The sequence below is a fragment of the Oncorhynchus masou genome, chromosome 29 (genome assembly GCF_036934945.1).
Source record: "Oncorhynchus masou masou isolate Uvic2021 chromosome 29, UVic_Omas_1.1, whole genome shotgun sequence".
Taxonomy (NCBI): Eukaryota; Metazoa; Chordata; class Actinopteri; order Salmoniformes; family Salmonidae; genus Oncorhynchus; species Oncorhynchus masou.
The window spans coordinates 54587927-54602863 of NC_088240.1; the positions used below are offsets into that span (position 1 = coordinate 54587927).

Consider the following 14937-nt stretch of genomic DNA (forward strand, 5'->3'; position numbering starts at 1 on the left):
CAGCTGGATCCAGTGTGAGAAGCAAAAGCCTTTAGCCTCGCCGCTGCCCGTTTAATGAGGTCGCTTCCCTCCCGCTCGCTGGGAAATGGTTTAAGCAGACTGCTCTAGTGTTGCTGATTGCTCTGCTGTTGCTACTGGTGCGGTAGAGTGGTGAGAGTGGCTGGGAGTCAATTACCATAAATTCATAGAAGATTTTTATCATTATCATAAAAGTAATGAATCCGCCGTTATCATTAACAGTTGTGTCAATGTACTGATAAGAAAGATTGGCCCTATACACAAAAACCTAATAGAACACAGGCAAAACACAGAACACCAAACCCACTGAAATGAGAAAATTTGCTCCAGACCGCAAACAATTCAAGCCTTTATTAAGACATCTGGATGGACTGACAGAGAAAAAAACAATGGTTATGATAAAAACTTTTTCATTTTTTTTTTCATTTACAGACATAAGGAAATGTTGGGAGGGCTTAGCTGCATACAGACGGACCTGTCTAAGCCCTCTCTTTATATTAGTATTTATTACAGCCTCTTCTCTACTCACATCTCAGTCCCTGACAACGTGGGAGCATCCTCTACCTGGCCTACGTCTCAAATGTCACCCTATGGCTCATATAGTGCATTATATTTGCTTAGATAGGGCTTGGGTTAAAAGTACTGCACTATAAAGGACAGACCTGCTCTAAATCATCAAAAAACAGAGGGAGGGGAGGTGGTGGTCGAGTCTGGGGGGTGCACAGCATTGAGCCAACAGAGCTGCCTTGTTGAGCCATGTAGAACGGGGGGTTGGGGGTGAGGCCTAGGACATGGTGATCTGCATGGACTCCAGCATCTCCTCCACGGCCTTCACGGAGCATTTGTTCTCCTTCGTCCCGCGACCGGCCAGCTGCATGACAGAGAGAGGAGAGAAAACATCAGCTCATAACATCTTTAAAGAGGCCAAAGCACAGGGCTGGCTGAGGGAGAGCCAGCCAAGCCAAAACACTATCGCACACTCAGAATGTCACGATAACCGCATAGCCCCGTCTCACGCTCCAACACATCAAGTCGAAACAGACTAAACTTCACAGAGTATACCAAACCTTCCTAATATTGAGTTGCCCTCAGAACAGCCTCAATTCGTCTGGGTGTGGACTCTACAAGGTGTTGAAAGCGTTCCACAGGGATGCTGACCCATGTTGACTCCAATGCTTACCACAGTTGTGTCAAATTGGCTGGATGTCCTTTGGGTGGTGGACCATTCTTGATACACACGGGAAACTGATGAGCGTGAAAAACCCAGCAGCGTAGCAGTTCCTGACACAGACCGGTGCGCCTGGCACCTACTACCATACCCCGTTCATAGGCACTTAAATCTTGTCTTGCACATTTACCCTCTGAATGACACATCCACATGCTGTGGACTAACGGGGCCAAGAGAAGAGAAGCACCACCTGGAGTCAGGGATGTTCCTGGCCTGTTGCAAAAAAAGCTGTGTGTCTGTGTGAGGAGGGGGAGAGGTGAGAGAGAGAGGGAGGGCCAGGATGTCCTGATGACTCATTGTCTCAAGGCCCTTCACCCAGACAGCCCCAAACTAACCCATAAACTAGGGATGAACAATATATCGGTGAACATTTCGGAATCGGACGATATTAGCTAAAAATGCCAACATTGGTATCATCCCGATGTCTAGTTTAACGCCAATGTTAAAAACCGATGTCTAAGCTACCGTGCATACCTATATAACGTAGGTACATGACGTAATGATGCCACGTACAATTTGGCGCTACACGTGCAACAGAGCATTCCTAACCTAGCCCACATAACGTCTGCTGTGTGGATTGAGCAGTCAACAAGACGAGCAGCCAGCTAGCTTCATCTGGATAGTGAGGCTCGATCGGACCGGGCCAGGCCTTTCTAATCGACCTGGCCCAGGTATCCTGCAAGGACATTGACCTCATCCCGTCAGTTGAGGATGCCTGGTCATTCTTTAAAAGAAACTTCCTCACCATTTTAGATAAGCATGCTCCGTTCAAAAAATGCAGAACTAAGAACAGATATAGCCGTTGGTTCACTCCAGACCTGACTGCCCTCAACCAGCACAAAAACATCCTGTGGCGGACTGCAATAGCATCGAATAGTCCCCGCGATATGCAACTGTTCAGGGAAGTCAGGAACCAATACACACAGTCAGTCAGGAAAGCAAAGGCCAGCTTCTTCAGGCAGAAATGTGCATCCTGTAGCTCTAACTCCAAAAAGTTCAGGGACACTGTGAAGTCCATGGAGAACAAGAGCACCTCCTCCCAGCTGCCCACTGCACTGAGGCTAGGTAACACGGTCACCACCGATAAATCCATGATAATCGAAAACTTCAACAAGCATTTCTCAACGGCTGGCCATGCCTTCCTACTGGCTACTCCAACCTCGGCCAACAGCCCCCCCCCCCGCAGCTACTCGCCCAAGCCTCTCCAGGTTCTCCTTTAACCAAATCCAGATAGCAGATGTTCTGAAAGAGCTGCAAAACCTGGACCCGTGCAAATCAGCTGGGCTTGACAATCTGGACCCTCTATTTCTGAAACTATCCGCCGCCATACCTTCTCCGCTATGCAATCTGGTTTCCGAGCCGGTCACGGATGCACCTCAGCCACGCTCAAGTTACTAAACGATATCATAACCGCTATCGACAAAAGACAGTACTGTGCAGCTGTCTTCAACAACCTTGCCAAGGCTTTCGACTCTGTCAATCACCATATTCTTATCGGCAGACTCAGTAGCCTCGGTTTTTCTGATGACTGCCTTGTCAGGTTCACCAACTACTTTGCAGACAGAGTTCAGTGTGTCAAATCGGAGGGCATGCTGTCCGGTCCTGTCAGTCTCTATGGGGGTGCCACAGGGTTAAATTCTCGGGCCGACTCTTTTCTCTGTATATATCAATGATGTTGCTCTTGCTGCGGGCGATTCCCTGATCCACCTCTACGCAGACGACACCATTCTGTATACTTCCGGCCCGTCCTTGGACACTGTGCTATCTAACCTCCAAACGAGCTTCAATGCCATACAACACTCCTTCTGTGGCCTCCAACTGCTCTTAAACGCTAGTAAAACCAAATGCATGCTTTTCAACCATTTGCTGCCAGCACCCAAGTAAAAGTACTTACCCTAGTAAAACTGACTATCCTACTGATCCTCGACTTCGGCGATGTCATCTACAAAATAGCTTCCAACACTCTACTCAGCAAACTGGATGCAGTTTATCACAGTGCCATCCGTTTTGTTACTAAAGCACCTTATACCACCCACCACTGCGACCTGTATGCTCTAGTCGGCTGGCCCTCGCTACATATTCGTCGCCAGACCCACTGGCTCCAGGTCATCTACAAGTCCATGCTAGGTAAAGCTCCGCCTTATCTCAGTTCACTGGTCACGATGGCAACACCCACCCGTAACACGCGCTCCAGCAGGTGTATCTCACGGATCACCCCTAAGGCCAACACCTCATTTTGCCGCCTTTCGTTCCAGTTCTCTGCTGCCTGTGACTGGAACGAATTGCAAAAATCGCTGAAGTTGGAGACTTATCTCCCTCGCCAACTTCAAACATCTGCTATCTGAGCAGCTAACCGATCGCTGCAGCTGTACATAGTCTATCAGTAAATAGCCCACCCAATTTTACCTACTTCATCCCCATACTGTTTATATTTATTTACTTTTCTGCTCTTTTGCACACCAATATCTCTACATGACCATCTGATCATTTATCACTCCAGTGTTAATCTGCAAAATTGTAATTATTTGCCTACCTCCTCATGCCTTTTGCACACAATGTATATAGACTCTTTTTTTTCTACTGTGTTATTGACTTGTTAATTGTTTACTCCATGTGTAACTCTGTGTTGTCTGTTCACACTGCTATGCTTCATCTTGGCCAGGTCGCAGTTGCAAATGAGAACTTGTTCTTAACTAGCCTACCTGGTTAAATAAAGGAGAAAAAAAAGAAATGTGTTGTGAAGCTAGCCATAATAAGGATTTGGCACAATAGTGGAATTTGTGGTTTGCCTTCAAAATAAAGTATGTCATTAAGAGTGATGCAAACAAATACAAATAGAAGAATTATGCCATACTTTTATTTTGAAGGCTAACCGCAAAATCAACTATTGTAGCTAATCCTCACTGTGGCTAGCTTCACATAGATGGGTCCGACCACCATTAATCAAATAAGAACGGTCTTATAAATTAGGGTTATTTTAGATGACACCTAACTAGCTAACTATAGCTACTGAAACAGATTGTCGTTTTGCTATGTTTTTGGGGAAGAACATTGTTTACATCCATGAGCTAGCTATCGAGCTTTTATTATGACCAGCACTGTATGTGCGTGAGACAACTTTTCCAGCATCATAGCATATGTATCGATGAATCGTTGTGACATACGAAATACGAGTGAGTGTAATCGATGTAATAACTACATTAAAAAAATGAATGAAAGCGTTAAATTATTATGTGACATGCTGTTATATTTCAGGTCCTGATTGGTCAACAAATGGTGTTATTTGACATGTATCTTTTTTGACACGCAAAGACCCAAACGGCGTTCCATAGAAATCCTGGTTGAGAATGAAGTGAAAGAAATAGGTTTTGATTATGTTTTACTGGTAATGGGGACATACGTAAATGCCAACCAACTTTTTGGTCAGTGTTGTGTGTATGTAACCTTTATTTAACTAGGCAGGTCAGTTAATAACAAATTCTTATTTACAATGATGGCCCGGACGATGCTGGGCCAATTGTGCGCCGCCCTATGAGACTCCCAATCATGGCCGGATGTGATACAGCCTGGATTCGAACCAGGGACTGTTGTTACGCCTCTTGCACTGAGATGCAGTGCCTTTGACTGCTGCGTCCATGTGTGTGTTAACTACTTAACTCTACTAGAATGCTTAAAAGGCTGTTAAACTGTTAAATATCGGTTATCGGTATCAGGCTTTTTTGGCAAGGAAAATATTGGATATTGGTATCGACCAAAAATGTTATATCGGTGCATCACGACCATAAACCACTGCTCCTAATCTCTTCCTCCCTCCCCCTCTCTCTGCCCCACTCTCTCCCTCTGTGTATGTGTGTACACGGGCAAGACTGGACTTCCTCTGTGACTCACACACACAGCCCCTCAGACCTCTCTATCTCCCAATTAAACCACAATCAGCCCTGCTATTATCTGAACTCAGGAGGGGGTCCTCTCCTCTCGGCCCTGTCCCCAAACTACAGAGACTAACAGATAACCTAATTTAGCCACGCTAGGAGCTACGACATGTGCCCCCTGCAACAACACCCACAGGCACTTGGCATTAGTGAGTTGTGCGGTAGACTACTCCTCTGTTCTCATTATAATAACTGCTATTTGGGCACAGGGACAGCAGCATCAGGGCAAGCTTCCTAAGACTTGAGAGCAGGGTTGATGTGTGTGTATGTAAGGCCACATCTGTTGCTGGGCGGAGAACACACAGACAAATCAGAACAACGCAGCGGAGGACATCTTTGGCCTTTTCTCAATAAAATCATTATGAAACCCACACTATAAACTGGGTGGTTCAAAGCCCTGAATGCTGATTGGCTGAAAGCAGTAGTATATCAGACGGTATGCCATGGGTATGACAAAACATTCATTTTTACTGCTCTAATTATGTTGGTAACCAGTTTATAATAGCAATAAGGCACCTCGGGGTTTGTGATATATAGCCAATATACCATGGCTAAGGGCTGTGCCCTAGCACTCAGGTATTTTGGTGTGGTATATATTGGCCATATACCACATTCCCTCGGGCCTTATTGCTTAACTAACCCCTGTGCTAAAACAGAGATTGTGTTTCTTCTCCCACATACATGGCTGATGTGCCATTTCTGGCTGGACACAGAGAGGAGCATATTCGGCCTGTCCTCAGGAATAGGTCTCCGGAGATGCTCCGACTCCTCATTACAGACCAACATTCAATCCCAAACTAACCCTCTTCATCTGGCTTCTACCAGCTTGCTAAATAGCAGAAGGTTTTACAGTAAATGTGTATATTCCAACACAAATCCACATGATACAAGGTGAGTTTCCCAACATACAAATGTAAAGCGCTGCTGCTTGGAGAACCTGGAAAAGATATATAAATATATTCCATTATTATCGGGAATAGTGACGCAGGGCTTGCTGTCAACCATTTATGAACCTGTTCACATACAGTATACACACACATGCATAGCCAATATAATGTTTCCATATGGGGGGAAACTGTTTTCAGAGTGTCATAGAGAGGGCATTTGGTGAAAATGTACCTTTGGCAAAGAAGTAATTTCCGAGCGCGACTCATGCAGACGTATTAAAGCAGTGGTGTGGCTGAGGGGGAGTTGATGGTCAGCGCGTTTCGCTGTGTGCTTCCCTAATTTCCCATTATCCCCAACCAAAGAGCCAGGCAGCCAATTATCTCGCCTGCCTAAGGTGGGGGGACTGTATTAACTCCAGCCCAAAAACCGAACAATCCGACTCGAGAAAGACTAATCGACGCCCGGAAAAAATAGACTACATTCCATTAGTTTATGTAACTGTAGAGTAAATGTACAAACGAAAAAACACTAAAACGTCACAATTAAAAAGTGTTAAAATCCATTAAATAAACACCACCACAAAGATCATAAGGACCATGAATGCAAGAAAATGCATTTCAAAAGAACAGAATTGCATATTTTGAGTTTAAATATATTACTGTGCGTTGATTGTTGAGAATGCAATTCAGGGATTAACATGGGTATGCGGGATACTTGGACCGTCCCGGGAACACTTCACATTTCCCGAAAAAACTAAAACAACAAGACCTGGGACATTACATTTTTCCCCAATGCACAACAAGCACAGCAGTAGATTACCAAAAAATATAATAGCACATTATCCAAACAGGTCCTCACATGGAAGCTTTTAACCTAGCATATTACCTTCACACAAAGATGCCACAAATTCAAAGCACATGTATAATTGACACCGCTGGACTGCACACGCAGCCCAAATGCAGTTAATAAACCCTACAGGAAACCCCTCAGTATAGGCTATAAAATAATGTGCGCTGTTTCGTACCTGCTGCTCATACGAGAGCTATGATTCAACAATGGTATTCTCAGGACACCCTCTGTGCATCCTGAGCGCGCTCTGTGTCGAGATCGCCTACTGCTAAAATGTGCTGAATTCATTGAGGAACATGATAACGCTCAGAATTTACGAACGGCCTGTGTCGCAATTCACAATAATGTAATTGCCGATCAAAGATAGTTACTCTATCATTACATAATGGCGAAGCCAACCCAACCAGGTGGCGTAGCACACCTCGTTTGGGGAGAAACCTGACATAGTGGCCATATCTTGGTTAATATCCTGGGACTCTATTTGTTACGTTCCCCAGCAAGAAGACCAAAAATGTTGCTCAAACAGAAGTGGGAACTAACAAAGAGTCACTGACGACAACTAAAACGAAACAGGTGGAGTTTTAGGGGGGGGTCTAAAAGACTCATTGGGGTGTCCACTTTAAGTTGCATAGCAGCAACAACTGGGACCTAAAAGACACCCACCGTGAGCGCCCCACTAAATTGCCCCACTAAGAGGCAAACAAAAGAAAAACCCACACCAAACTTAAAAGACAGGAAGCAACCCAAAAAGGTGGAGCATAACAGGGAAATCAGATCAAGGATTGTTTGCATAGAAATCAAAATAGGAAGCGCCAACTAAAAGGTGCTAACCGTCCGCATCTATCAAGACAACTGGAGCACGAGGTCAGCCACTCTTAAATGGCATCTGGGCCAGCACAGGTGGAAACACCTTCCAACTAACGAGATGGCAACCAGCACAGGTGTAACACATATTGACTAATGAGGTGACACCAATGATGCGCCCTGTGTGCAAACGAGCTATACGTCCAACCTCATAACATAAATGGAAAAACCAAAACCTGTAACACCTTCCCCCTTCAGACAACAAATATATCCTATAGTCGCTCACCACCAACAGAAAACAACTTCCATTGCACAACATAACCAACTTAAATGCATCGCTACTTAAATGAGTCGCCTTCTCCAATATAAACATGGCGTCTACTGCCTGTCAACAATTAAATACAAGACAAAAAAGCCACCTCAATTTTTTTCTACATATTTTTTCTATAGTTGCCGAAAACTCACAAGATTTCGAAAAACTCACATATGCTTCTATAACTCTCATCCCCTTCGAGCGAGCGCAACCAAAACAAAACTTGTCTCCAAAACGGCAAAATGTGCAGTCAAAATAAATTGTGAGGCAGGGCTACACACTGGCTAAGCCAAAACGTGTTGACTGCCCATCCTTGAAAAGACAAAATCAGCAACCAAGTTGTCCTTACCACGGACATTTCAAGGGGAAACTCCTGTAATATAGATACCAACTTTCCTCTCGTGATTTTCCTTAGTGGAAAAGTGTCAGCACACATGATCAAAACAAAATGGATTTGCCACATGCTCCGAATATACCAGTGAAATGCTTACTTTACAAGCCCTTAACAACAATGCAGTTCAAGAAATAGATGGTTGAGAGAAACTAGTTACCACTCTTTGCTTTGGGCAAAGGACCAACAAAAGACAATCTGGAACCTTTCTTTCTAAAATTATCTGCTGAAATTGTTGCCACCCCTAATACCAGCCTGTTCAACCACTCTTTCGTGTTGTCAGAGTCCCAACGATTGGGAAGCAGCTGCGGTCATCCCCCTCTTCAAGGGGGGGGCGACATTCTTGACCCAAACTGCTACAAACCTATATCTACCCTACCCTGCCTTTCTAAGGTCTTCGAAAGCCACGTCAACAAACAGATAACCGACCATTTCAAATCCCACCGCACCTTCTCCACTATGCAATCTGGTTTCAGAGCTGGTCATGGGTGCTCCTCAGCCACGTTCAAGGTCCTAAACGATATCATAACCATCATCAATAAGAAACAATACTGTGCAGCCGTATTCATCGACCTGACCAAGGCTTTCGACTCTGTCAATCACCATATCCTCATTGGCAGACTCGATAGCCTTGGTTTCTCAAATGACTGCCTCTCCTGGTTCACCAACTACTTCTCTGATAGAGTTCAGTGTGTCAAATCGGAGGGCCTGTTGTCCGGGCCTCTGGCAGTCTCTATGGGGGTGCCACAGGGTTCAATTCTTCGGCCGACTCTCTTCTCTGTATACATCAATGATGTCGCTTTTGCTGCTGGTGAGTCTCTGATCCACCTCTACGCAGACCTCTACTTCTGGCCCTTCTTTGGACACTGTGTTAACAACCCTCCAGACGAGTTTCAATGCCATACAACTCTCCTTCCGTGGCCTCCAACTGCTCTTAAATACAAGTAAAACTAAATGCATGCTCTTCAACCGATCGCTGCCTGGAACTGCCCGCCCGTCCAGCATCACTACCCTGGACAGTTCTGACTTAGAATATGTGAACAACTACAAATACCTAGGTGTCTGGTAAACTCTCCTTCCAGACTCACATTAAGCATCTCCAATCCAAAATTAAATCTAGAATCGGCTTCCTATGTCGCAACAAAGCATCCTTCACTCATGCTGCTAAACATACCCTCGTAAAACTGACCATCCTACCAATCCTCGACTTCGGCGATGTCATTTACAAAATAGCCTCCAATACCCTTCTCAATAAATTGGATGCAGTCTATCACGGTGCCATCTGTTTTGTCACCAAAGCCCCATATACTACCCACTACTGTGACCTGTACGCTCTCGTTGGCTGGCCCTCGCTTCATATTCGGCGCCAAACCCACTAGCTCCAGGTCATCTACAAGACCTAGGTAAAGTCCCCCCTTATCTCAGCTCGCTGGTCACCATAGCAGCATCCACCTGTAGCACGCGCTCCAACAGGTATCTCTCTCTGGTCACTCCCAAAACCAAGTGCTCTATTGGCCGCCTCTCCTTCCAGTTCTCTGCTGCCAATGACTGGAAAGAACTACAAAAATCTCTGAAACTGGAAACACTTATCTCCCTCACTGGCTTTAAGCACCAGCTGTCAGAGCAGCTCAGATTACTGCACCTGTACATAGCCCATCTATAATTTAGCCCAAACAACTACCTCTTCCCCTACTGGATTTATTTATTTAGCTCCTTTGCAACCCATTATTTCTATTTCTACTTTGCACATTCTTCCACTGCAAATCTACCATTCCAGTGTTTTACTTGCTATATTGTATTTACCTCGCCACCATGGCCTTTTTTTGCCTTTACCTACCTTATCTCACCTCATTTGCTCACATTGTTTATAGACTTATTTTTCTATTGTATTATTGACTGTATGTTTGTTTTACTCCATGTGTAACTCTGCGCTGTTGTATGTGTCGAACTGCTTTGCTTTATCTTGGCCAGGTCGCAATTGTAAATGAGAACTTGTTCTCAACTTGCCTACTTGGTTAAATAAAGCTGAAATAAAATAAAAATACGCAAGACACATTTCGCTTGAATGCATTCAGTTGTGCAACTGACTAGCATTCAACAGAAATGTGTCTTGTGCATTTAAACCCAACCCCTCAAATCAGAGAGGTGCAGAGGGCTGCCTTAATTGAAGTTCATGTCAACTCAAGGGTAATTATTTGTGTTGTTTGGCAAGGATAGGTGATTTGGAAACTGCATAATCTGCTCTTTTTGATACTACGTCGGAAGTTTACATGCATCTTAGCCAAATACATTTTCACAATTCCTGACATTTACTCCTCATAAAAATTCCCTGTCTTAGGGCAGTTAGGATCACCACTTTATATTAAGAATGTGAAATTTCACAATAATAGTAGAGAGAATGATTTATTTCAGCTATTATTTCTTTCATCACATTCCCAGTGGGTCAGAAGTTTATACACTCAATTAGTATTTGGTAGCATTGAAGGTAGGCCTTGAAATACGTCCACAGATACACCTCCAATTGACTCAATTGATGACAATAAGCCGATCAGAAGCTTGCAAAGCCATGGCATAATTTTCTGGAATTTTCAAAGCTGTTTAAAGGCACAGTCAACTTAGTGTATGTAAACTTCTGATCCACTGGAATTGTGATACGGTGAATTATAAAGTTAAATAAAACTGTCTGTAAACAATTGTTGGAAAAATTACTTCTGTCATGCACAAAGTAGATGTCCTAACCGACTTTCCAAAACTATAGTTTGTTAACAAGAAATGTGTGGAGTGGTTGAAAAACAAGTTTTAATGACTCCAACCTAAGTGTATGTAGACATCAAAACATCTGCTTTGCAAAAGTCACTTTCATTTCCCTGCCTCTGTGGTTAATTCCAAGCTGCACTGTTCCATCAATCTTCATATACAATTTAACAATTGATACTATTATCACACAGACTATATTCAATTTAACATTGTCTTTAGGGTAACTATTATTATGTGTGTGAAATTAGTTAACTATATACTGAAAGAAAAAAAAAACGCAACATGCAACAATTTAAATGATTTTACAGTTCATATAAGGAAATCAGTCAATTGAAATAAATTCATTAGGCCCTAATCTATGCATTTCACATGACTGGGCAGGGGAGCAGCCATGGGTGGGCCTGGGAGGGCATAGGCAAACCCACTTGGGAGCAAGGCGCAGCCAATCAGAATGAGTATTTCAGTTTCATCAGCTGTATGGGTGGGTGGTCTTAGACGATCCTGCAGGTGAAGAAGCCAGTGGAGGTCCTGGGCTGGCATGGTTACAAGTGCTCTGCAATTGTGAGGCCGGTTGGACGTACTGCCTAATTATCTTAAACTAAACGATGTTGGAGACGGCTTATGGTAGAGAAAATAACATTAAAATCTCTGGCAACAGCTCTAGTGGACATTCCTGCAGTCACACTACACGCTCCCTCAAAACTACACGCTCCCTCAAAACTTCAGACATCTGTGGCATCGTGTTGTGTGACAAAACTGCACATTTTAGAGTGGCCTTTTATTCTCCCCAGCACAACGTGCACTTGTGTAATGATTGTACTGTTTAATCAGCTTCTTGATATGCAACACCTGTCAGGTGGATGGATCATCTTGGTAAAGGAGAAATGCTCATTAACAGGGATGTCAACACATTTGTGCCCAAAGTTTGAGAGAAATAAGCTTTCAGGGATCTTTTATTTCAGCTTATGAAACCAACATTTTACGTTGCGTTTATATTTTTGTTCAGTATAGTTTCGATGGGCCATCAGCTGTGCAGGCTGACTGCAAGTGAATGGAGGGCGGTGAATGATGGGCAGTGCCTATAACACATTCTGTTTGCGATATTAAGATTCTAACAACGACAGAGTAATTAAAAAGTGATTTTGTTGTGAGTCATTATGACGCTATCGGGACTTCTCTCTAGGTCATTAACATGTCAAAGTCGGGACCTTGCTTTCAGTAATATTTTTAACGGCCTTGCCCCAGTCGCTTTGACCCCATTGTGACGTCTGCTCCCACAACACCACTCACCTGTCGCCTTTTCTCACACTGAGGTATGACAATCACCAGGTACAACGGGTCATAAAAGCGGGACGACTGACATGAGTAGCCCTTTAAAGCCCCCATCAATCAGTCAGCACAAGCACACAGCAGCCAGGCCAGCCCTGCGGAGGCCCACAATGTTCCACAGTGGCTCCCTTTCAAATAGCCCAGCACCCATTTAAAAAGGAGGGAAAAAAAGTCAGAATTAAGAGTCAAGTCAAGCTTGCGCCCTGTCATTTTTCCTCTCACACGCAGGGTGGGGTCCCGCTGCTCTGCTGCCCCTGCCATTACCAGGCAACATAAAACAAACACAGCTCAACAGGTTGCTGGCCGGGCCCACCGGGAGCCTCTTCCTGTTCCCTGGATAAGGGTGTGGCTCTGGCTCTGTCAGAGTGGAGACCAAAAACACATGATTTTCCCTTGTGCATTTGCTAAAACACCAAATAGAAATACTTAAAATGTTAATACACTTTCCACCGCCACGTTGTTGAGCTTAACATTGTAGTGTGCCTGATTGATTGACTAACACAGTTAAGTGTTCTTGATTAATCAACACCCAAAGCGTTAGATACCCAACACCCCTACTACTACTAACAGAGCCATTCCTTGCCTCTGTGGTGGAAACCCTCCCAGCACTCCAGGAGGGAAAGACAGCGCTGAGTATGTCAAGACGTGGACTTTAGTGTCTCAGCGTGGTTCCACTCTCCCGATAGAGCCCGCACATGCCGAGCAAGGAACTGCTTATTGCATGTTTAACTGTCAACGCCTAAATAAGCAATGCATATCACCCCTTATGGCAGCAAAGAGTTATATTAAACACACATTTATGCTCAAGGTGCCATGGCAACAGCGTAAACCGGTTTAGTGATGCCATTTGAGCAGCTTTTCACTTTTTCCGCTCTTTCCCCACGTATCCCCCTCGCTCTTTCCCGACACTTTTCTCAGAAAGGTAGACCTATCATACCTCCCCGTGCCACCACTAGTCATCTTTGTTCCACTCAAATCGAAATCGATAGCACAGCAGCACATGTAAAGGCACAGTAAAAAAAAATAATCAGAGCAGGCCTTGTGGTCTTAAGTCAACACATTAGCTGAAATCTACCCAAACAGTAAGACACTGAATTGAAGCCCTGGGTCTAGGACCTTTAGGTGGACAGTCTGGAACCCCCCCCCGGTCAAAACCATTCTCAGTACAGCCGTGGTCTCAAAGGCTAAGTAGGGTGGTTTGCATAGACCAGGGGGAGGATACAGTAAGAACTCAAGAGTATATGCAAGGCATTCGGTTCTTGCATAGCAGGGATAGGTAAACCTGGTCCATGAAGTGCCACTTCAGGATTTTGTCCCAAACAGTCATGCACCACTAGGGCTATGGTGGTCATGACATTTTGGCAGCTGGTTATTGCCTTAGGAACATCTACAAAAAAAAGAACAAAAAAAAGAGTCTAATAGATCCATTTAATATACACCAACACAATATATCCATTATTTATTTGATGGCAGGTCTAAAGAAACATTATGATATGGATAAAATGTATTTCAGAAGAACCGAGTCGGATAGGAGTCGGCCTACTGGATGATGTTCTGATTTTATTGTAAGTATAACTATAATTGAAAGGACAGTACGCATATGAAGTGGCTATGTTGGGCGTAAAAGTGATCCTTTTAAAACAGGTCCTATACTCTAGATTTATGTGGCTAATTTAGTTGTGAATGATTCAAACCTTAGAATGTCTTAGAAATTAAAAACATATATGGGCTGCATGATGCAACAATAGGCTATTGACTATTTGAAAAATGTGCTTAAAAAAAAAGCTTGAGCTCTGTTCCTTGCCTCAGGCTGCACACCCTGTTCTCTCATCAAGCAATCATATTTTACCTATCACTACTACTCTCAATTTAATCTTGTCTTTACTAATATGTCAAATTGGTTTTGACCTAGAATGGCCCATTATCAAATGGGTAGAGGCAAAGGGGGGGGAGGGGAATGCACTTGGATGGCGAATGGAGGCCGCTTACCCGGAGTTAAATCCTGCCGGGTTGGCTACTCCAGTTCAATAGTGGAGCAGCTGAGAAATAGGCCTAAATATAGTAGCAGCTGGGACCCTCTTCATTTCAGTGACAACCATCAAAACTCTGCTTTCACACAGGATTGCATATAGAAATGTCTGGACTAAAAGAACATATTTTACTTCACGCATCACTGTTTGAGGAGCACACAGCCTCTCGCTGTGCGACAGGTAATACTCCGTCCAAACCCTGTATGCCATGGGCACTCCAACACGTTGTTCCTGCAGCTACCAAGTGTTTCATTTGGGAAACCAAGTGAAATCTGTCCGGGAACATCGATAGTAACATGTTTTCACAACAAAACATTTAATTAAACTGTTGACAGCTCCCATGGAAATGCACAGGGGTGGGATATTCTGTAGCTAAAGGTAATGTACCAGCCTATTGA

General features: G+C 44.0%; 1 protein-coding gene across 1 annotated transcript in view; it reads right to left on the reverse strand.

Moving 5' to 3' along the window:
- Positions 1-354: 354 nt before the first annotated feature.
- Positions 355-14937, reverse strand: part of LOC135520023 (ER membrane protein complex subunit 2) — a 67746-nt gene continuing 53163 nt past the window's right edge. The window contains exon 11 of the mRNA XM_064945331.1: positions 355-889. Coding sequence (XP_064801403.1) covers positions 803-889 — 87 coding nt within the window. The 3' untranslated portion in view covers positions 355-802. The remainder of the gene's footprint in view (positions 890-14937) is intronic.